The sequence below is a fragment of the Plodia interpunctella genome, chromosome 11, assembly GCF_027563975.2.
Source record: "Plodia interpunctella isolate USDA-ARS_2022_Savannah chromosome 11, ilPloInte3.2, whole genome shotgun sequence".
Taxonomy (NCBI): Eukaryota; Metazoa; Arthropoda; class Insecta; order Lepidoptera; family Pyralidae; genus Plodia; species Plodia interpunctella.
This window is the reverse complement of record NC_071304.1, coordinates 408580-433125: the sequence shown is the minus strand read 5'-3', so window position 1 is coordinate 433125 and position 24546 is coordinate 408580. Positions and strand designations below refer to the sequence as shown.

At 35.5% G+C, this 24546-nt stretch overlaps 1 protein-coding gene across 1 annotated transcript in view; it reads left to right on the top strand.

The window, feature by feature from the left end:
* Positions 1-18125, top strand: part of LOC128673783 (allatostatin-A receptor) — a 33568-nt gene extending 15443 nt beyond the window's left edge. The window contains exons 2-4 of the mRNA XM_053751872.1: positions 4503-5355; positions 14735-14890; positions 16292-18125. Of these exons, the coding sequence (XP_053607847.1) occupies positions 4531-5355; positions 14735-14890; positions 16292-16396 (1086 nt within the window). The 5' untranslated portion in view covers positions 4503-4530 and the 3' untranslated portion in view covers positions 16397-18125. The remainder of the gene's footprint in view (positions 1-4502; positions 5356-14734; positions 14891-16291) is intronic.
* The last annotated feature ends 6421 nt before the right edge of the window (positions 18126-24546 follow it).

Sequence of the window (24546 nt, the reverse complement as noted above, 5' to 3'; positions counted from 1 at the left end):
TGACTATCGAGAGTAAACACTAGTTGTTAGATGGTAGACTTAGAGCGTGTTTTAATTTTAGCATGTGTTCTTATGTTTAATTTAATCTTAATAAATTAAGAGCCATGCCCCATTGCTCAGTCGTGCTCCGTCGCTATACGTTACAGCTCCGACGTGCCCTATTGTTTTCTATACATTAACATTCTTCTGCGTTGTTCCGTCGACGGATGACAACGGTGACTGAACAATGGGAACGGGCGCTTAGTCTGGTTCATTGCGCGACGCAGCGTATCGCGGCTCCGATAAGCTGCGTTGTTTTCTATAGGTATTGATATTGACGTGCCGCGTTTAAAAGTGCCATACCCCATTAAGCATTAAGTGGTGCGTCGTGCATCGTGCTCCGTTATTTTGTATAGCTTTTGACAATGGTGCGATGTCGTACAGTCGACAGGCACATCCACCTACCTAAATAGTAAACACATACCAAACTCACCATTATTACCGTGCCATAAAGGTTCATAAACAAAAAGCAAGGATCTTTAATCAATGTATCCTACCGGTGCTCACTTATGGGGCTGAAACCTAGTATTCACCAGAGAATTGATCACTAAACTGGAGGTCGCCCAGGAGGGCAATAGAGAAAAAGCTGGTAGGGGTTTCATTGATGAACCGCAAAACAAATAAATGGCTTCGACAACAAAGCAGAGTAGCAGATGTGACGAAACGAGTCGCTCACCTAAAATGGAAATGGTCTGGACAGGAAGAGTCGTGGGGTCTAAAACGTCCACGGGGAAGACCACAAATGCGGTTGAAAGACGACGTGAAGAAGATAGCCGGCTTAAATTGGATCCAGAAAGCTCAATGTCGGAAGGAATGGAAAAGGTTGAAGGAGGCCTACAGCAAAATGGTTGAAAAAGGCTAAAGAAGAAGAAGGAGAAAGGTTCATGTAAGGTAACTTGATGTGCTGTTGACTGTATATCGAAATATCATTACATTTTTGCGTTGTTCTGCATTGTCTAGCGACGGATGTCAAAATGACGGAGAGCAACTGAGCATGGGTAGAAAAAACCACACAATTTCTGCGTTCACCGTTCGTTGGAGTCAACGCAAGGGTAGACGTCGGAGCGCATCGTAGCGAAGAGGCGTGACTCTTGTCGCTGTAACGAATAGAGACAGATATGTCTTATAATGTAAATTGCGCCCACTATGTGAATATTTTAGATCGCATTATGCCGCTATCAAGTCACGTCGTATTATCGTTTTGCCTTTTACGCAGGATGTCAGGTATGCCGCACCCCATTTAACTACATTTTATTAATGCTGTTATTTATATTTAGTTTATACTCAGGGTCAGTGTAGTATTTAATCTAGACTAGTAAGAAAAGGATAACAAAAATGACTTCGTTACAAAAATGACAGATAGAAGAATACCATTAAATAGGTGGGTAACAAAAATATTAACACATCCCGATTGATAAAAAGGTCTTTAAACAAAAACACCACTTCCTTTAATCCTCCAAATCAGCCAGACATCAAGAAAACTTAGGGAAAGGGAATAGCTTCTAAGTGCGGCCGTAGAATATTTTGATATACCTTTTGACTATGTACATTATGTACTTTTATATATTATTAGAAAAAAAAATAAACACAAATAATAATGGTAAGCCGATCTGGCATGATAGGGACCAACACTGTTCAAATGAGTTTTTTTCGACATTTCTTCTCAGCAGTGGTCGTTCCGAAATGCCAGTAGTTTGTAGCTTGTGAGAAATAACTATAAATATAAAAATTGACGAGAAAAAGTGCCTGTGAAGGTCTAATTTCTGAATAAATGATTTGAATTTTGAATTTTGATGAAGGGGAATCCGGTACCGGAGTGTAAATCCCTATGGAAAGAAAGTAATGCATGCTATTAATTAGCTACACGCTATTTATAATAAAGGGATGGTAAATATATAGGATAAATATAGGTGATTTGCTTACATACAATATTTTTCTATGATGAGGTTTTTCACATAGAACTATATTTTAACAAAATAACAACTTCTAATAACAAAGAATAAATGTCTCTCTCTAAAAATCTCTTACCCAAAATATTTGGGGATCCTATAAATAATTACAGATCTATCTTAATAGATAAATAGGTGATTAAAAATTATTTTAATCTTTAAACATTAGAATATAATCAACCAATATTTCAGTTTGACATACAAGACCATGACAAGACATTATCAAAGAACAAAATAATAGACAAACAGAATGGAAGAGTTCCGAAATGTAAAAAAAAAACAAAACGCCAAAACATAAAAGTGTTACATCAGTTGCACCAGTCAACATTATTTTACCTGCGTAGAAAGGCGTAATGTACGCCATTGTGAGAGGAAACGTAAAAAGGTACTGAGGAAACACACACACACACACAAGTGCCCTCCCAATTGCAAGGGATCATAAGGGATGATCCCTCTATTTATACCGAAAGGCGACGTACAGACCGCGTCTTTTCAGCAGTCATACATAGAACTGCTTTGGCTAAACGTCACTATACAATACTTAGCGGATACCTTTATAATAAAGCCAATAAAGATCTTGCAATTTACCCCTATCCTAAATTCTCCTGTAAGAACAAATTGAAACAGTAGCTTTTTACAGTAATTTTTTTTTTTTACCCGGTAAAAAGCCTATTGAAAAATTCTCAGTTAATGTTTATCTTGTCTATGATTTTGTAAACCAAAATTTCTTAGTTAATATTTATCTATATATCATTATCAAATATTTCTTAATTGTTTGCATTTTTCTTATATGGTCTTTGTGTGTACACTGTTTTTGAATTGTAGTGTAGATCGTAACCTTATAATTTTACTACTATGTATAGTTTTTACTACAATTTGTTATGTGTATTTAAATAAATAAATAAGTAGCTGTTGACAAAAAACTATATAGAAACTGAATCTTTGTTAGACTTCATTTCCTAGATCCATACTATTCCCTAGCTATAGTTAGCGTGTCTTCTAACTTAACCAACTATTCTTAGTTTTTGGCAACTCACTCTTCTACACACTGTGACACTTTTATTGATTTCTAAAATGGCTTCATCTCAATACTTGGATTATATTATTGCACTTCACTTACGTTCTTCTTCATAGTCGTATTCCTCATGGCTGAGGGTCGTGGTCATTACGTGGAATGAAATACACACAACAACTTTCATCACATTATTAATGGAGTGGTTTGCCATTGCCTTCTCCATTTCGCATTTACATAGTTATAAGATACCCATTAATTCACTGTGTGTGGGTATGGGTGGTTCCCTCTGGCAGAGAGCACCAAGATACACGTATAGCTTGGTGGCGATCTGCCGGTTGGCTCTGCCATATCTGGATATTTTATTTTTAAGTAACCTTTTGTTCCCAGGATACAGTTAGTATAGGTATCTTGTCAATAAAAACTTTTTTTTTGTATAAACGACGACGGTGGCGCGCAGCTTAAAGTTAACCTCAAAGACTTTTTTTTAACGTGTGGAAAGACCCTCGTCCCGTCCATCCGGCCACGGGAAGCCGGACAGGTGTGTGGGACTTGAACCCACTAAAACCACACGATGCCAACGCCGACCGCATTTGTGCCGGGACCATGTGCTACTCTCGCTCCACAGTCCCGGCGCGGCGGCCGCTACCACGGCGGCCTCGGCTCGGTCGCTCTCCTCGGAGCGACCAGCGGCTCGTCAGCCTTCAGTTCTACCCGCTTGGCATGGGCGCGCCTTACCTCAAAGACTGGTTCAACCCATTCTAACTAATTAACTGTTCATATTAACGTAGGTTACATAGTCATGTTTTGGAGGAGCTTCGAAGAAATCTGGGAAATACCAAATACGCAACTACACAACTCCCAGTGATGTGACATACATACGAGTACACATTTTCGTACTAAACATCTGTACACTAAATGTTTTGTGCGGTTTCTTCAGCACTCTGATTTATGTTGTCATGAATATGTAAACATCTTTTCTTATCGCCGGCACGTTCGCGTGGCAGTCATTAAACCGAAATTCTTGAAAATGTGCAACATAAAGCGACATTATTAAAATATTGATGGCAAAGTTATTGAAGCAACGTTTTTGCTCAGAAAAAATGTCTCCAGATGAATTTTAAAATACTTTGACTGCTGAAAACGCCGACGTGTTTTCATTCTTAGAAAATATATGTAACTATAAGCAAAACCCGAATTGCTGGCAGATTGGCAATCAGAATATAGTAACCGATATGTCCAATGAAATATCAATTAGGTACCTGTCTATCTATTTACACATTTGTGGTACAAACTTTTTGAGATTCAGAACTTTACATAGCACTCATATTCAACATAACTTGATTACAGTCAGACGCCAGACAGATGAAACTACATATAACTGAGAAGTTCCTATTTGCATTTAAAATTAAACCGCATTGTTCTAGAATTTCATTCGAATATTGTATTGTTGTTGCTGGCAGTAAGCGACGGAAACTCATTTACTTCCTCTTTTGTTTCAGGCAGAGCAATGATATAACGAACTCCAAGATGGATTCTTCTGAAGACGACTTCTACAATATATGTCTCAACCTCACCAGCGAAGAGGCTAGTCTAGGAGGCTGCAACTACAGCAGTGAATACGAAAATGGGGAGCTACTCGAGAAAGTCGTATCAAGGGTTGTGCCAATCTTCTTCGGATTCATCGGGATAGTAGGCTTAGTTGGCAATGCGTTGGTAGTTTTAGTAGTCGCCGCCAACCCTGGCATGAGATCTACAACCAACTTACTGATAATAAACTTAGCAGTCGCTGATTTACTGTTCGTCATATTCTGCGTGCCATTCACAGCCACAGACTACGTAATGCCAAGATGGCCGTTTGGTGATTGGTGGTGCAAAGTTGTACAATATTTTATAGTAGTAACAGCCCACGCTTCAGTGTATACGTTAGTGTTAATGTCTTTAGATAGATTCATGGCTGTAGTGCATCCAATAGCATCAATGTCGATAAGAACTGAGAAAAATGCGTTACTAGCAATAGGATTAATTTGGGTGGTGATTCTAACGACGGCAATACCAGTAGGGATATGTCACGGGGAGCGGGAATACGCGTATTATCATAGGAATCATTCGTCTTGTGTGTTTTTGGAGGAGCAGGGTTATAGCAAGTTGGGCTTCCAGATGTCCTTTTTCCTGTCATCGTATGTGATTCCGCTGGCGTTGATCAGTGTGCTGTATATGTGCATGCTGACGAGGCTGTGGAAGAGCGCGCCGGGGGGAAGGGTGTCTGCGGAGAGCAGGAGGGGGAGGAAGAAAGTCACAAGAATGGTGGTGGTAGTCGTCGTCGTGTTCGCTGTGTGCTGGTGTCCTATACAGGTAACTTCTAATTTCTTATCGTATCGTAAGTTTTGTGCGGAAGTTATAAAAAGGGATAATTGGTTAAAACCAGCGCGATGGATTACCATCGCGCTGGCAAGACGTCAAAGTAGACTGCGAACAAGATGACGGGATGATGTAGAAAAATCTATGGGTTGCCTGTGAATTAGCATAGGTCATAATAAGTTGACGACCTCAGCGGCGCAGTGGTAAAAGTGCTTGCCTCTGAACCGAGAGGTCCCGGGTTCGATCCCCGGCCGGGTCATGATGGAATATGATCTTTTTCTGATTGGCCCAGGTCTTGGATAATTATCTGTAATATGTATTTGTTATAAAATATAGTATAACACAAATCTCGAACTTACTTTGGGGCTAGCTCAATCTGTGTGATTCGTCCTAATATATCTATTTATTTATTTATAAGTTGAGAATTATGAAAGATAAAATAGTAGGCTCTTGACCAGCCGAAGTACCTATGTACTTAACTAGCTATAAATAAACTATTTTGAGGGTCTTTTAGGAAGATGAAGCCTAATTCAAAACTGTAAAGTTACTTTTCACGCAGAACCTGGGCTTCGCGACGTCACAGCCCCGAGCGCAACAGACTATAACATGCAGCATGCATATATATTACAGAGGCTAGATCAACGAGCTCGATACCGATAATTGTTCACGCCTGAAACTAGTATTATATCTACTAATCTACCCCTCTACACAAATATTATAGGGAATTTCTGTAAGTTTGTAGTTAATCTCCGAAACTACTTAACCGATTTCAAAAATTATATCACCATTAGAAAGGTACATTATCCAAGATTGCTATTTTTTCTCAAAATTCCCACGGGAGCGAAGCCCCGGGCAACATCTAGACGTTTTTGTGTGACATTACGTTTATTCGTTATTCCCACAATAGCAAAGCCTCGAAACACAGTTAGAATATTAAAAATCCAAAAGAAAGATACTACGAAACATTTGATGAAATAAATATAATTCTAAGCCAGTTCGCTGGTAACATCTCAATGTTTCCTCTTACATATTCAAATGTGCTTTCGGGCCATTTATCTTATTCAATCCGACGCTTCCCCACCGAGCTTTTTCACTATCGGGGAGCTTATTTAAGATTAAACTTTGACTGGGATGTTTGCGCTTTTGCATTATTAACACATTTACTCTCGGGAACTAACATGTACCTTTGTGTAAATATTTTATTACAAAATCTGTAATTCAGCAGTCTAAATACAACAGCCTCATCATCAGGCTAAGGCGCGCGGATCAGGACCTCTGATATCGTAACTTCGCAATCACTATATACAGCCGTAGAGCAGGGAGAGATACTCATAAATATATATGTATATACGTATTTTTATGTTTTTTTTATCGACACTTTTTAATTTGTGTATCTTTTATTCATAATTGTATTTCGATTTGTTATAAAAATTAGACTAAATAAATCTAGAAATCGAAAATCAACTTGGGGCAAAAATACATTTTTTGTATGTATGTATGTTTGTTTGTTTGTTTGTGGGTTTGTAACGCGATAACTTTCGAACCATTGGTCTGATTTTGATGAAATTTAAAAGGTATGTAGGATCTGTTCATATCATTTTGAAGTTCGTGGGGCATCAAAGTCGGTTAAGTAGTTTTTGAAATATTCACAATTTTGTAAAAACTCGACAAAAATTTAATGTGTTCACGAGATCTAAGTTCGCGGCGTACAACTACTAATTTTAATTTTTGTCATTAACTAAATTTTCAAAGTAAGCTGGAATGTCCTCGATGAAGTGAAATACTTTTATGCTTTCGTGTAAAAAATATGGCCAACACTTAAATTGCAGAAAATGATACTTTATTTCATAATAAACTATATACTCGTATATACATAAACCAAATAACAGATAACACAAATCTATTTGCTAGAAGATTGTATTCTAGACTAGCAAAATGGGGAATTTGCATAATTTATACTAAACGTTTACATGTAAGCTAAATTGTAAAGATAAATTTTCACATCAGCGATTTAGATAGAGTTGTAATTAGCCATGCAGGAGTATATAATAAGGTGTTCCAACTTTATATTTACTTCTACTTATATTAGTTGTCACCGATATTTTGTAATATTAGTTTTTGGTTATTAGTTAGATTGAGAGAAGCCTCCACCCAGCAGTGGGATATAAAGGGCTGACGATGATTATTGACCGAGTGTGCGAAGCGAGCGAAGTCTATAAGTCAACTTGGGGCAAAAATACATTTTTTGTATGTATGTATGTTTGTTTGGTCGTTTGTAACGCGATAACTTTCGAAACATTGGTCTGATTTTGACGAAATTTAAAAGGTATGTAGGAATTTTTAAATTGGTGGGGCATCAAAATAGGTTAAGTCGTTTTTGAAATATTCACTATTTTGTAAAAACTTGTCAAAAATTTATTGTTTGATTACTAGCTTTTGCCCGCGTGAATTTCAGACATTGTCATACAAACTTTCACGACCCATCATATTTGGGGGTTGATACGAGTCTTTAATTACAAGCATGCCAAATTTCATCAAAATCGGTCCAGAGGTTTATATTTTAGAGGATATTTTGTCTATTACACTACATGTCATTTGTATAAATACGCAGAACACAATATTATGTTTGTAAAGCAATACTTACCACGCTCAGCGACGGAAATTAATTTACTTAGGTAATGCTTAACTAACATTCAGCGTGGGTAGTACGATTACGGTTAGACTCTTGTTCTACCGCCAAATGCTTAACAAGATGATATACTAAAATAGCTAAACATTAATTTAATCTAAATGTGGCTCGTTTTTGAAGAGTGCCTACGTTCACCCTTTACGTCCTTGAGAAATAGGTGGAGGTAAAATAATTAGATTGAATTATCAACTGTCGAAAACGAATGCTTAAGTCTTTCTTGAGGTGTATTCCCGTTGTCCCCGTTACCGACGCATTAATGGGGACAATGGGAAATTAATCAAATAATTTAAATTACTTCCCGTTGTCCCCATTAATAATTAGATTGAATTATCCCGTTGTCCAAGATGTCGGTGTCTCCGTTAACGGGGTGTCGCGAAATTAATAAAATAATTAAAATTACTTCCCGTTGTCAGGTAAAATAAATTGATTGAATTATCAACTGTCGAAAACGAACGCTAAAAACTGGGAGGAGAAGAAATATAATACTTATGAAACGCGTACATAATTTAAATATAATAAAACAGTAGAAAAATGCTTTCTGTACATTGAATAAATTTACATAAAAACAAAATTAAGCGATAGAGTCATAGTAACAGAGTAAGAATTAAAAAAAATGTCAGTCTGAACACTGAAATATGATGCCTTAACAAAAGTTCAGCCTGATGAGCACGTCTCTACACACTACGAATCACATCACATCGAATACAATCAAAGTCGTAGAATAAAAGTTGCTTGTTTTTATATATCTATATCTTGTTTTTAGGAGGTTTTGCGTTTGATACCAGTAACCCTAAACACTGTATAGACCGTCTTATTTTACCCCTGTGGAAAAATAAGTGGATACGTGACATTTTAACTAACTGTTTTCCCCATTGCCTTTTCGTACAACGGGGACAACGGTAATGTAATTTTTTGACGTAATACACGCTTTCTTTACCTCATACAAAGTAAGTCTTAGGGGCAATAACTATCAAAAAATACTATAATTTCAAGTTATAAATAAGTACAAAGTACCAAAGAGAGCCTGCGTCTCTTTGATGGAGGATTTGCTGTTCAGAGTAGGCTCTGTATTCTTATTGAGTAGGTACCCTTTGAGGGTCTTATTACAAAATATTGTACATACCAAATGTCGACTTTAATATAAAAGTCATGGATAACGTTGGTTGACGACCTCGGTGGCGCAGTGGTAAAGTGCTTGCCTCTGAACCGTGAGGTCCCGGATTCGATCCCCGGCCAGGTCATGATGGAAAATGATCTTTTTCTGATTGGCCCGAGTCTTGGATGTTTATCTATGTATGTATTTGTTATAAAATATAGTATCGTTGAGTTAGTATCCCATAACACAAGTCTCGAACATACTTTGGGGCTAGCTCAATCTGTGTGATTTGTCCTAATATATTTATTTATTTATATTATATTTATCTCCCGAATCGAAAATAACCAAAGTAATAAGAGTGTAGATATCATTTAACAACGCCTCTTCCAGCACTCTCTTTAATTTATACCTAGTGAAAGCTTATGTGGAAAACCATTCGCTTAAAAATATTACACAACCTTTAATAGAAAAATGTTTTCGTCTTCAACTAATCGAAAGATTCAAACTAATGATGTGCCGTGCCCGGGAGCGTGCCCACTATCCCAAAATGAGAGGGATTGTGCCCGGGCACGTACATTTTTGTTATTTTAAAAAAAGAAAAAGGTATACGCAACGAAAACAATAACTCTAATGCTCAAAAATATTTTTATGCGAAATTTGCTCTGAATGGATCAAATTCCATGTTTGAACTAAGGTTTGAAAACGAAACGTACGTAATAATTGAAGTCGAACAAAAACCGGCCTGCAAAATTGTATGTAAATTAATTATGGATTCTCTTGGAATAAATTATAACCCGGTCGAAATAAATGTGAAACTCGCTGCATACAAATGTCATTTAGACAGATCCAGACATGGATTTAGAAAGTACTTCGGTACCAAATAATTCCATGGTTCCAAATACGATAGGAAATTACTGCACATTTATCCCGCCAGAGTACAGCACTGTATGTTAGGTACACAAAAGCTTTGCCGCCTTTTGCTATGTCGATTAAAACGTTTATTTTAGAGTACTTTATTAATCCTTTCATTATGTAAGCATTCATTTGTGAAAATATACAACTATGTAGCATATTCGGGTGCCGTAATATTGGAAAAAATCGTTTTACATAAGATAAAAATACTACGAAAACTATGGAACTATGGAATACGCCTCACGCTGTAAAATTTTCGAGCCAGTAAACGATCGAAAAGAAGCTCGGAACACTTCACACGAAGACTTAATAATATATGGACTTCATACAGGTAAGATCTTCAGTCAAAATCAAGTTTATATCAGTTTATGACCACAGTTGACCAAATAATGCAGAACATACCCTAAAATAGTGTTATTTTTCAGGATAATCCACTAAATGCTTCCTTTTTTCCTTTAAACTCGCACCACGATTAGAAGTATTTTTGGTCGTAAATGTGCAAAACATTGAATATTGGCGCTTTTTGCCTCCATTGGCAATGTTTGTGTGCCTTAGTTGTACCAGTAGTGCCATCTGCACTGAGCTTTGCGTAATATGCGCTATTCCGTCGTTTTACATTAATATTTAATGACAGCAATGAGTATTCTTTTTTTAAATTAGCTTTTATAATGCACACTGGCAGCAAATATGATTATATTAATAAAATATATAAAGTAGGTACCTATCTACTGCGAACATGAATATTTGATGTATGTTGTTGTAATTTTTTTATTTTCTTTTCTTCTTTGTGGCAATGAAACTTCTTCAATAGAGCTTACTTTTGCCAGTGCCGAGTTACATTGTTATTGGACGATAGGATAGGACTTAGGCGGTGTTGAAGAATGAGGGCAATAAATACATATATTATCATATGTAATGTAAGGGTAAATAAATAGTTTTAAACATAAATATTATGGTAAGAAGCAAGAGCTTTAATATATTTAAAATCTGTAAAGGAAAGGATAGTAAAGGAATCACAAGCAAGAGGAGATGTTGTTGTAATAATGCATTGGTTGTTTTTTTTTTTATTATTGTGGTCGTAGACAGGTGTCGTATACTATATCACTCGAAAGAAAGTACAATTCAAAACTCGTGTGTCTGCGACCCTCGATTAACGTCTCTGGTGTCAGCATACCCCTCGTTAGAATCTGTGACTTTCATTTTTCATTGAACAATTAATTATTATAGCGTTCTACGAAATAAGTCAAAAACATTTCGAAAAACATGCCGATATTCGTGCCGCACAAAATTTTAAGCTATGTTACTTAAGATAAATTAGAACTGAATTTATTTGGCCACGATTTACAAGAAAATTTGTATAATTACTAAAATCATGTTAACATTGGACTTAATAATGTTATTTCGTAGTATTGCTAAATATTCTGCTGAAACGTTTCAGATTTTGGTATTTTCTCAATCCAGAGTAACAGACGTTTGGTAATACTAATTCCCTTGTATCGCTGTAACTACGGACTGGATATTGTTTCCCTAATTATTGTTTATCGAGTGCCAGGTTAAAGTTCAATTGGGGTTAGTTAAAAAAGGACATATATTAAAGTAACTTTTTTCCACAACTACACACGTATATGAGTAAAAATCCGTTTCCCGTGGGAAATCATGAAATCCCTTCTTAGTGCTCCCCTACATTGCCCTGTCTGTCTGTCACTGTTCCTGTAGTTTCGGCTGTGCGTTGTCTGTCAGGGCCGAGTTCACCGACTTTTTAACAAACGACTATTTAACACTTCAACAGCTGATTACATCTTTTTTGGTGTTCACCATTTGCAAACCATTAGTTAGCGCCTTTAAACGGCCGATCATCTTAACCGGGCTCGGAATCGCCGTTTAACCGTCGGTTATGCTTTATTTTGACATTTGCTGTGCTGCGTTTGCTTGAGTGCGTACAGGTTAATTTCGATCTTTCACCGCGTCACTTTCTTCTACTTGGTTTCCTAGCTATATTTATATAAAAATGCAGTAGATAATTATCAGGACCTCTACTTCGATTCTAGAAAATTTAGAAGTTTTGGAAAGGGGAACAAAAAGACCCAGAGCAAAGTGCGCCGTAACTATTACGAAAAATACTAGGAAGAAAGTTTATTTGTTTGTAACGGATAAACTCGAAAACTACTCGACCGATTTAGATGAAGACGATGTCCTAGGAGTTACATGGGCTACTTTAGAAAAAAAAAGAAAAGTTGACCCCAAAATGGTCAAAAAAAAAATTCAAAATTTTTTTGTAAAAATTAATTTGTACACGCTTATCTCCGGAAATACTGGTCCGACTTTAATTATTTTAAACTTTAATAAATAAATAAATAAATAAAGAAGAAAAAATACAAACATACACTTAAAAAAAAAAGTATCTTTTTTCCGCTCGGTCAGGCTCGAACCGAGTACAATTTCATCAAACGTAATCGCAAACCCTAGCTGTCAACCGCGAGGCGAGTGTCGAATTTTCGAATGGGCTTTTATAACTTTTGACTCGAAAATATTATGAAGAATGTAACGTCATTTGTTAATTCACTCTGAACGCTTGTTGACCGACCGATTTGTTTCAAATTTTCACGGTGAACAGTGATCAGTTGATGGGTTGTTTAAACGATGGTTAGAAATTAATCGGCCGGTTACTTAAACATCGGTTAAATAGATGTTCGTGAACTCGGCCCACTCAGTTACGCAAGAGTTTTATATATATAAGTATTATACTTGTACAGTCAACCACACGTCCCAACTACCAGAATTAGTACTTATAACTATCTTCAAGACTTCTTTTCATTTTACTTATCTCTCTGCTTTTTCACGGTTACCTCCGCAGCCATCGAGAATCGGAGCGGTTCGGTCGGTAATTGTCAGACGTTAAGTTCGATCCTACCATGGCCAGGATCACCGTAAAAAATAAACTCTTGACGCCTGACGATGCTCCATATTGTATTACGTTATATTGTTACCTATCAGTTGTTATTGTTATCTGCCAATACGTGTCCCTTAGTCGCCTCGTACGACATCCGATGATATATGTAGTGCTATTATTTTATGGCAAAGCCATACGCTATAATGGAACCTGTACATACAGACCTACATTTGTTAATTGACATCTTTAGAGAAAAGGCTACGGTAAAGTTTGTTGCGCCGCTTCGTCTTCACACTGCGCTTTGAAAGTCGGCGGTAGATTTAGTTTAAGTAATTTTTTTGACGTCTAAAGAGATGTATATCATCCTAAATTATATAAACAGATTTGAATTTGACCTATGTATTGTTCCAATTTATATTTACTTCTGTATTTTTCATAGAATTCCGCAGTTATGTACACTTTAGCGGTACGATGTCGGATCAAATTAACAAATTGTGGAAAAAAAGGTTTTTAATGTAGGTAACGTTTTAAGAGTGATTAATTAAGAAAAATACAGTCAATTATCTCTTTTAATGAATAGAGACTAACCCTTTTAATGATGACGTGAAAAACACTTAATTCGTTGAGTAAGTTTCCAAGTTACTTTGATATAGCTTGATTAAACAGAGATTAAAGTAATCTTTTGATCTAAATGAAATTTTTTGAATTGTCTAAATTATGGATCTACATTTCTTTTTTCAGAATTAACAAAAATAAATACACTAATCATGTACCTAACTAAAATACAACTATATTCATCTTGGACTGAGACAAAAGGTAAACAAACCTTGAACAAAAAAATATTATTTCTCGTTATTCCTTTGTTAATTTTGTTCTTACTTTCTGTTAATGTAAAATTTTTTGTTGTTGTTGTTTTATGGAGTCATGTCGATTACTTAAATGTTTGGCTTGTTAATTTCACGTTTCTTTTTTGTTTACTTTTTGTCTCAGTCCAAGATGAATAAGGTATAGAATAAAATTAAAGAAAATAAAATTAAAATCTGAACAATGCGCAAAGAGTGCAAAAATTACCTAACTACCTACATGATATATTGTCCAAATCTTTTTTTAAGTCCACCTGTCCCGATGTCCCTATCCCGAATTCAAGCAAATTCAATTCCATCTATTTATCTTTAATCTTGTGTCTGTCTGTGATGACCACAACAATGTATGGAGACATTGCAACAGTTTTATTGCTCACATACTGTGGCTACATTCTAACTTTTGCATTCCAAATTAACTTTGCACATAACCATCTATCTTGTCCGACAATGTTAAATTACATATAGTTGTATTATTATATTAGATAGAGAGAAGGGATGATTTAAATTTGTCTAGAGTGAGCTCTTTTAACCCTTTTGGAATCTCATGATAAGAAAAATATTTGTATATTATTTATTGGAAACGTGATGTATGAAGTCCGAAGATGGCGGTCACTCAATGGTAAGTGATTGCTGTTCAAGAACAACTACAATACCATCATTACAGAAGCATTGCCGGCCTTTCAAGTCATAGACTCAATTAATGAAGTATATGGTTCGCTCGGGTATAAACATAATAAATTAAACACCCAAACTCACACTATTAAATCAGAAATCACACATTATTTAAGTCAGAAATCACACTATTGATGAAAACCTTGGTAGTTTAAGAGTTTATCGCGCACAAAAAGACAGACGCGGCAGAGGACTATGTTTTGTAATATGTAAGGATGTAAGGATGCTAAACAGGTCCTCGATTGTTCCAGATAATCCTGCTGGTTAAGGCGCTGGACAAGTACAACATAACGTACGCTACAGTGACCGCGCAGATTGTCTCCCACGTGCTGGCCTACATGAACAGCTGTGTCAACCCTGTGCTGTACGCCTTCTTGTCGGAGAACTTCAGGATTGCCTTTAGGAAGGTATGAAATAGAGTATTGAATGTGATCGTGTAGCGTGATCTTGTCTACTCGTAATATAACTGATTCGACTATGTGTTCTACGCCTTTTTATCATAGAACTTCAGTTGCTATTAGAATGGTAAGAAATAGTATGGAAAAATAATACCTAAGGATATACCTAGTTTATGTTTTGTCCTTTCTTTGTCTGTGTGTGCGTCACTGCTGCGCAATTCAATCCATGTTTTATATTTAGCTTTATCTTCTTGCAATATAGCCGATTTCTGGTGCTACTTAATGATCTAAATGAATATAAGTTTTTTGATATTTTATCTGGAGCATATGCTGATTTGCCCATCAGCTGTCAAGACTTCTTATTCCTTAAGCACCTCGTACGTAATCTACCAGAAGTATGGAGTAATTTTATTCCAAGGCGGTAGGCACATGCTGCGAATCTCAATGTTCTCAAGCAAATCAAGTTTATTCACCTCACAAAAATCGAAACTGATCTAAAACACAAGAGACGTGTACAGAACCCAAAGGAGCTATAAGAAACCATTATTGAAACCCTACCGATAGATTTACTTCATATTTCTTATCAAAAAAACAAGGAAGAATATTTCAACACCAACTCACTTTGATGTTATTGAAATAAACCCATAAATTATAGCGATCGCAAGCGGTGGGAGGGGTTCGCCAGAAGTTCGATCTACGCGTGTGCTCAAAGGGTTGCCAACTAAAGTTTCCTTCCATGTGGTTGTATCACATTAACTAGTTTCCATGTTGTATCAATATTTTCTTCTACATGTTGTGAAAAATAGATTTTTACTTAATTGATTTCTAACCTAAAATGTGGTGGTCATCATCCCGGGTTCGATCCCCGGTCAGGTCGAGATGGCAAATGATCTTTTTCCAATTGACCTGGGTGTCGGATGTTTATATGCCTATATTTATATAACAAATTTTGAACTTTCGCGTTTCATTATGAAAATATACTTAAAATAAACAAGTATTAAATGCAACTTTTATATCCCTCGGAAGTTATGTATATGTTATAAAATATAGTATCGTTGAGTTAGTATGTACAATACATATGTCTCTTAAACTACTTTGAGACTCAATCTTTGTAGTCTAGCTTTTAAGTCCCCAAAGACACAACATTAGGCTTATCCATTTATTTTTAAACCCCGACGCAAAAAGAGAGGTGTTAGGTATAAATTTGACCGCTGAGTGTGTCTGTCTGTGTACGTGTCACCATAGCTCATCAACGGGTGAATCGATTTGGATGCGGGTTTTTTTATTTGATAGCTAACTTTTACTGCGGTGGTTCTTAGATATGTTTGATCAAAATCGGTTCAAAAGTTGTAGCGAAATGAATATTGAAAGTCGGGGTTTTTTAATTTGTCTAACATGAACTTGTTACAGGTAATGTACTGCCCTCCGCCGTACACCGACGGCATGTCCAGCAGACCACAGCCGACGAAGACTACCCGGACCGGCAACGGGAACTCCTGTCACGACATAGTGTGAGATTCGGTTCGCAGTCGATCGCGCTTCCACTCCGTAGACCAGGCCACTATAGTTTAGATTGTAATGCGCGAACGACTGTATCTAGTTCCTCCTAGTAAAATCCGTTTCTGAGGCAGGCGGAAAAAGGTCCTGGTTTTCTTCTTTTCTACAGAGGTAGATTCTATTTTATCAAATTCAAAATTCTTTACTTAATGTAGGTTGATTGACGTCAAAAATTAGTCTACTGTCGACTTCCAATGCGCAATGAAAATGATGTTGATTTTTATCAAAATATGTTCGTAACAAATGTAAATATGTCACCGTTTTCTATAGTTTTTCTATAATTAAGTATAATAAAAGAATTGTCAGACTACATACAAACTATAGATCCATAAATAAGTCGAGCAAAAATAGCGACAATGCTGTACCATCCGACGACCTCGGTGGCGCAGTGGTAAAGTGCTTGCCTCTGAACCGAGAGGTCCCGGGTTCGATCCCCGGTCGGGTCAAGATGGAAAATGATCTTTTTTCTGATTGCCCCGGGTCTTGGATGTTTATCTATATATATGTATTTGTTATAAAATATAGTATCGTTGAGTTGGCATCCCATAACACAAGTCTCGAACTTACTTTGGTGCTAGCTCAATCTGTGTGAGTTGTTCAAATATATTTGTTTATATATATCCTTTTTTGCTTTTACAAGTTCATTAAACGTTTTTCCGTCTGCCTTAGAAAAAAGCTATAGCTATACTCTTTTAGATTGGACAATGTTAAACCTAACATGTCAGTCTTGTCAAAGTATATCTCAAATCATAAAGTTAGCTATTTGACATAAAGTCAGCTATTTTTAGCTTGCTCAAATAGCTAACTTTATGATACATACTATCGTTTCTAAGCAGCTGTTTTCTAGTATATATTTTCTTCAAAAAGTACATTAAATTTTATAAATATTTGTCATAAGTGAACCCTTTCAAAGGGTATTGTATTTACATATTAAGCGATGTTTATTTTCTTTCAATTTAATGCTAACACTAATTTACCTTGATTCGCGCCATTTTGTTATGTATATATGAATATAGCTGTAGTTATTTAGTCTAGATTTTGTAATATGCATTCAATTATATATAATTGTAGGTGTGAGCCCAACTCTACTATTAATAATTGTGTACAGTAATTTTTTTTAATATGTTGATAGATGTATATAAAATCTTAATAGATAATCTGTGATGTATATAATTAGTATCAAATGCTATTATTGAAATATTTTAGATTTTCAACGGGTATATAAAATGTTTGATGTAAATATTACTTATTTGTTATGTAGTTTCTCACTTACTTCTGTATTTTGAGCCCGAATATAGAAGGGAGTGACAAAATTCCAATAGACGTCATTGGATATTTAATTAATTATTACGTCGGCGTAAATTATCAAATATACAAAATTGATGTTAAATGATAAGATAATATTATAAATATACATCGAACTATCAAAGATAGATTAGTGTCATAATAAGTATATAAAGCTTTATATCAAATATGTAATATATGTTTTCTCTAATATATACCTAGAATTAGAAGTTAGTCTCAAAGAGGCGGTAAGTTTTTACTTTGGAAGCTAGTCTAAGCACACATAAACTTAGTTTATGTAATAATAAATTTGAAATGTTAAGTTGTATGTTATACGTTATATGATGGGATTTTATGTATCATGCTTTAATAGTATAAATAAATATAATATTAATGTTTTTTTTAGATATTTGTTTCATTTTTATATCACAAATTGTTTTAATTAAATTAATTTAAAACGCACCTCAGGCTGATTGATAAACGTAATTATAATTTGAACGATTTTTTTAACGATAGATTTAGATAAAAATTTAGTTAATTAGTTACTTATTAATTTATTTATTCGATTTTGTTTTGTGGGATGACAGCATGCTCTCGATTTAAATTTGCACACCCGTGGACGGTGTAACATGTAGGATTAAGCTTTTCTTTTAATACCACATTGTAAAAAAATATAAACTCGTGTTTTTGCGAATAAATAATCTTTTTCTTTGTTTTTTTGTAAAACTAAACGAAAATGCATATTTATAATCAAACTGTAAGTGGGCTATTTCTGGACATAGAAGATAATTACAGGGTGTCTTTACAAGATATTTTTTGTTCCTATGCCATAGTGAGAAACGGGGTTTTAGGGCTAAAATAGTAGCCTAATTGCTTCGTGTGAAGTGACCATTATTGTGCTATCAAAAGCGTGTAGCGCGAGCGATTTCAAGTTGCGATCACAATACGATAATACGATAGCCGTGGAACAAGTAGTTCTGTAATTACAAAGAGGTTTGTAGATTTATTTGATAAGAAAGTCATTTGAACGTTTTTTCATAAACAGTAAAGGGTGATTATGGGCCCCGAAACCCTTTTTTGAAATGAATTATTTGATCGAAAACAACGATTGGTTATATGAGTTTTTTTTTTATTATTCTTTACATAATGACCTGTGGTGTCATTATCTAAACATGCTGTCATAAAAGCAGCTGGCTATCCCGAAGCAAAGTTAGACAACCGTTTCCAAGAATATGGAACGAACAAGCAAACAAACACACAGGCAACCCAGGACGGAACAGGCAAGGAAGAAGAAGAGATGACTTGTAAAGACTTTGAATTTTATTACTACTTATTATAAGAATGCGCACAAACTCGATAGTTTATCAATCGTCGTTCTCAATCCGCCAAAAAATATAGGTACTTACTTAAATAAAACTCTTCTATATGTTACTGTGAGACAATACAACGTATAGGTACAGTTGAAACGGGAAAAAGTAATAAAATTTTTGTAGGTAGCGTACATTGATAAAAGAAATATGTGTAGTGTAGGCCAGAAGGATTGAAAAGGAAAAAAAAAATATTTTCACACATCTACAGAGTCGCGGGCAAAAGCTATTAAAATGTTTTGTATATCCGATAAGTACATATCAGTTTTATTCATTTATTTCATGGCCCGCACAATCCCGATATTGGCAATTTATGCAAAAAAAAAGACTGTATCGTCGTAATTTTTACCCTGCGTACAGCCGCATCTCTGCTATGTATCTTGCCAAATCTTCTTTAGAGCGAATGTCCAATAAATGTTCGGATAAGCCTATAAATCGCCTGTCTATCTCCATAAAACTTCAATGGACAGATAGAGGCGCACTGTGTGAGACTTGGCTTTCAATGCAACATCAAGGAAAGTAAATAAATAAATATATTAGGACAAATCACACAGATTGAGCTAGCCCCAAAGTAAGTTCGAGACTTGTGTTATGGGATACTAACTCAACGATACTATATTTTATAATAAATACACATATATAATATAAACATCCAAGACCCGGGCCAATCAGAAAAAGATCATTTTCCAATCATGACCCCGACCGCCGGGGTTCGAACCCGGGACCTCTCGGTTCAGTGGTAAGAATCTTACCACTGCGCCACCGAGGTCGTCAAGTTCTAGGCTAAAATTCAAATAGCTATAAGAAAATAAATGTGGATTAACATTTTGTTTTTTTATCCCCGACGACAGAAGGAGTTATAAGTTTAACATCGCGACATCGTGGCAGCCAAACGACTGAACTTCATTTTCTTCTTCCTTGTTAACTAAACACGCCACTACATTTGTCATCCATAACTGTCAGTAACCTCGTGGCGTATGGTCCCGCCCTAAAATAGGACAACTCGATATGCTACCGTGGATGTCGTATGGTGTAAATAAAAGCAGCATCGGTCATTCGGCCGTGAAATTACTGCCGAGTCGTTTCTTCGAATTTTCATTTTATATTTCATTGAACAAGAAATATAATGAATTGTACAATAAATAAATTAATACTTATATAATAGATAAGTAATTATATTTCACTCAAGTTTGTTTAAATATTCCATATAATAATAATGTGTGCGTGAGAGCCAAGCTTATGTGAAGTGAGACAAATACGATTTAATAACTCGATTATTAAATCTTCATTTAATAAAAAGCCGTTCTCGAGTTTATTGAAGGGAGAAATATTGTTTTCAAATTATAATTAATCTTGCGCTGTTTTGATTTATGAGTCTGCGACAGCGCGATAACACATGAGTAAAGAATAAATACAGGGAATAGAAGTCAAGCTTCTTACCTAGCGTTTTGCATGCGTGTTTACATGAGAAATATCAAAGACTGACCGAAATCGCACAAGTATACCACACAAGTATAGTATTCTGATACACTAGATAAACAATTTTATATTATACTAACTTTTGCCCGCGTGAATATCATAGCAAAATCTGTGTATTTTTTTTTAGCGCGTACTCTGTAAGACAGCGTAAATATACATGATTCAAATTCGCATTTTATCTCATAGTATTATAGTTTCTATATACGAAATGTAGTCTTCTTAGTATTTTTCTTTTGAATTCATTCATGGAAAGTGTGTTTAACAGAAAATTATGATGCTTGCTTATACAATTATTGATATTACAAAATCCAAATACTTAGGTACATCCTAACAAACTTCCGCATTTTATCAGTAGGATAAGGAAGGCTTAAAAAGAGTTGAATGGATGAGAAGTTATGAATATGTATGATTGAACGTGCGTATGACTGGAAATACAGGTTTATGGCAACATTTATAGTGGTATTAAGACTGAATAACGATGTGGTGACTGTATATAGACACACGTTAAGTGCCACGATCGTCGGGCGCAATAGATAATGTATTGTTTGCACGCAGTAAGATCCAATCTTTATGCTGCCGGCACACTATCGCCAAATCTGACAGATGTCGGCGCGAATGCATAAATATTGCGTAGTTTGTATGAGTGATTTTATTTGCCGAAATGAAACACCAGCAATGTATGCTAATGTTCACGATTTTTTTTAGGAATAAACGTACTGGGCTCACTTTAGGTATAGAAGGATTATTCCGTGTTCATTGATAAGTGTTTTATAACACTTATGCGAGGAAGAGATAAAAACCTCGGCAGCTGATACGCAACAACAACATTCTCGGCGTCAGGCAGGCGGCCGGTCGTGAAAAGCCAGCAAGAGACAACATACTATAATTTTTGCTGCGGTCGATAGCTACTAAAATAATATTCTTTTAAATAATATAACTTTACCTCATAAAAACAGCTGTTAAGAAGAAATTTAAAAATATTAACATGATAAAAAAGATAAATTAACTTGTGTAAAAACCGTAAACCAACCAAAATACCAAAATTATATACCAATCTTGATAAACCACTTGAACGAAAGCTCCCAACCCTTTTATAAGAGAACTTTTAAAGCCCAAAGTTTCGATAGGTACATAAGAGCTTTATTAAGATTCGTTTAAGTACGTCTTTCAGGACATCCGGTGTTATAAAGAAAGAACTTAAGATTTGGCTTGGTTTTTCAAAAGTGTTTTTCAAAAGTGTGGCTTTTTAGTTGATCAATACTTACTAGTATTGCTTACTTTTTTTATTCATTTAAGCGCTATCCTGGTTCTGTCTATATATCTGTCTGTTCCGCTTTCACAACTAAACCGCTGGATCGATTTTGATGAAATTGACTATGTACGTAGTTAAAAATTTAATTTCAAACACAGTTCCTTTTTAAAAAAATCAACCCCCACCAAATTACTATAATGGGGGTTGAAAGTTTGTATGAAAACCATGTTTCTTCCGTTTTCGCAGATAAATTAACGCGGGCGAAGTCGCGGACAAAAGCTAGTGTTTAATAAGAAAGTAAAAGGAGCGCGAAAATAATACCTATCATATTGATAACATGTCATGCCTCATAATGACGCATGGCCCAGTTACCCTAAATGAAGGTGTTAAATATACGATACGTTATTGGTGTTGCCCTGACCCAAAACGGAGTATTTTCCTCATATTATGGGAGTAAATAATCATGTCCATGTCGAGAAAATCTGTCAGTGTGGCTTATTACATATTTCATGATACTGATTAGTACCTACACTACTGTGTATAATATACCTATAAATAAATATAATATAAAATATATTTGGACAAATCACAAAGATTGAGCTAGCCTCAAAGTAAGTTCAGATCTCTGTGTTATGGGATAATAACACAACGATACTATATTTCATAACAAGTACATATATAGATAAACATCCAAGACCCGGGCCAATCAGTAAAAGATCATTTTCCATCATGACCCGACCGGGGATCGTACCCGGGTCCTCTCGGTTCAGAGGCAAGCACTATACCACTGCGCCATCGAGGTCGTCGAACCTATCCGGCTACTTGCCACAAGATTGCGTAGGAAGATTGAAGGTACATAGACGTTTCATTCATGTCAGATGCCTTTAAGCGACTTAAATAAAATCTAACACACTGTTAGTAATAACACACTCGATGAGAAAGAAGACAGTCCTTTTTGTTATCTGCCCTTTTTATATTGATAAATTACTTGTTCCCTCTTCCTCTGCCGCCATGTATTGCAAATTTGGAACTCATTTTCATCAAAACTGATAACACCCGACTACCATCTGACCGGATAAATCCGGACTAGGCCGGATTTTTAAGGTATACACCGGATTCCGTCCGGATTTCATTCGAGACCGGATTCGAAACATGACAAATAATGGGCTAGGTACCTACACACGCGCAGACCAATGCGCTATGCGTAGCGCATGCCATCTAGCATGAGAAAAATTTGTACAACGAAATTCTTATAAAAATTACTTTCTATAGAAATTTTATAGAAATAACAGTAAAATATAAGTACAGTCAACAGCACAACAAGTTACCGTGCATGAAACTCTATGGTGCGGTAATAACGACGAGTTCGCAATGAATTTGGGTAGGTTGATGTGCTGTTGACTATAATAGCTGTGCAAAAAATATTAAAACTAATAAAACGTAATAAAACTTAGTTGTAATCTGTGTGAGACTTATTTGCGGCCAAAGACCGGATTTTTAAAAAGAAATCCGGAATTATAACAATTGCAGTCAGTTGAATTTCTATTCAAACCCCTCGTAACCCTACGCTCGACTTTGAGAGTTTTCTATTCCTTTTCATTTCACCAAATAACTCCCACATATTACAAGATCCTGCACACAAAAAGCTTGTAACAATAACCCTTTTACGTAGATATACAAAGGTTTTCCTATCTTCCGTTTGTGGTTCGTTACCGTAAGAACTTGCCTTATCTCGAGGCCCAATTTCCTTCGATTCTGAACGGTCCGTAGGTACAAAACGATGTTATTTATCTTTATTGCTTTCCAATGATCATCTTGAGAGTCTGCCGTTACAGAAAATAGAGTACTTTTAAAATACTGAAGACTTTAACAATGTTCGTAGGTAATAAGTAATTTCTTAAAGATTAAATTTTTCAATTTTCCATCCAGCACACGGATACCTGGCGCTCTCTGTTGCTCCGATGTGATTGTAGTCACATTGTAGCGTTATTCGCAATTTTTATTGTTTTTGAACACAATCACATGAAGACAAATAAATTGGCCTTTATTTTGAGAATACTTACATTTTTCGTCCCTTTATAATAACCAAACTTTATTTGCGAAATACGGTGGCAACCCTAATCATGACATTTGAAAAAAGTAATATTTTTTCATTTTTAATTAAAGGGTGTCTTTGGGTAACCCAAGATTTCCAATTTAGCGTTGGGAGCAAAATAATCATAATGTTAAAGTGGTCACTTATTTATTCGAAGCACAGAATGGCCTGGGGAAGCGCCTGCTGAATTTAAAGAGAAATTACGTACCCTGCTGTTGCAAAGTTATTGCTAAATTTATTTTCAAAAACTGTGTGAAATTGAAACAATATTTTCTGTAAAAAATATTTTTAGTAAAACAGCATTGCCAGCACCAGGCAGATATACGTTTAAATAATTTTACACAAAAGCTAGCTTAGGTCTTAGCTATTAATATTTTAAGGCTTCAAAAATCACAAGACTTTGTCTTTCGAAATACAGTAGGTAGAACCAGCTTAATAAGATTTATTAGAACATGTTATACTTTATTTTTCACATTTCGATTTAACAAAATGAGTAATACGCATTCACATTTAAGTCGCGCTTTAATATAACTTAATTTATGAAAATTAACAAAACATTAGAAGTAACCTTTCAAATCGCCCAATTATGCTAGTTCTATCAATAATTACATAGACTTATATAAAATGGAGG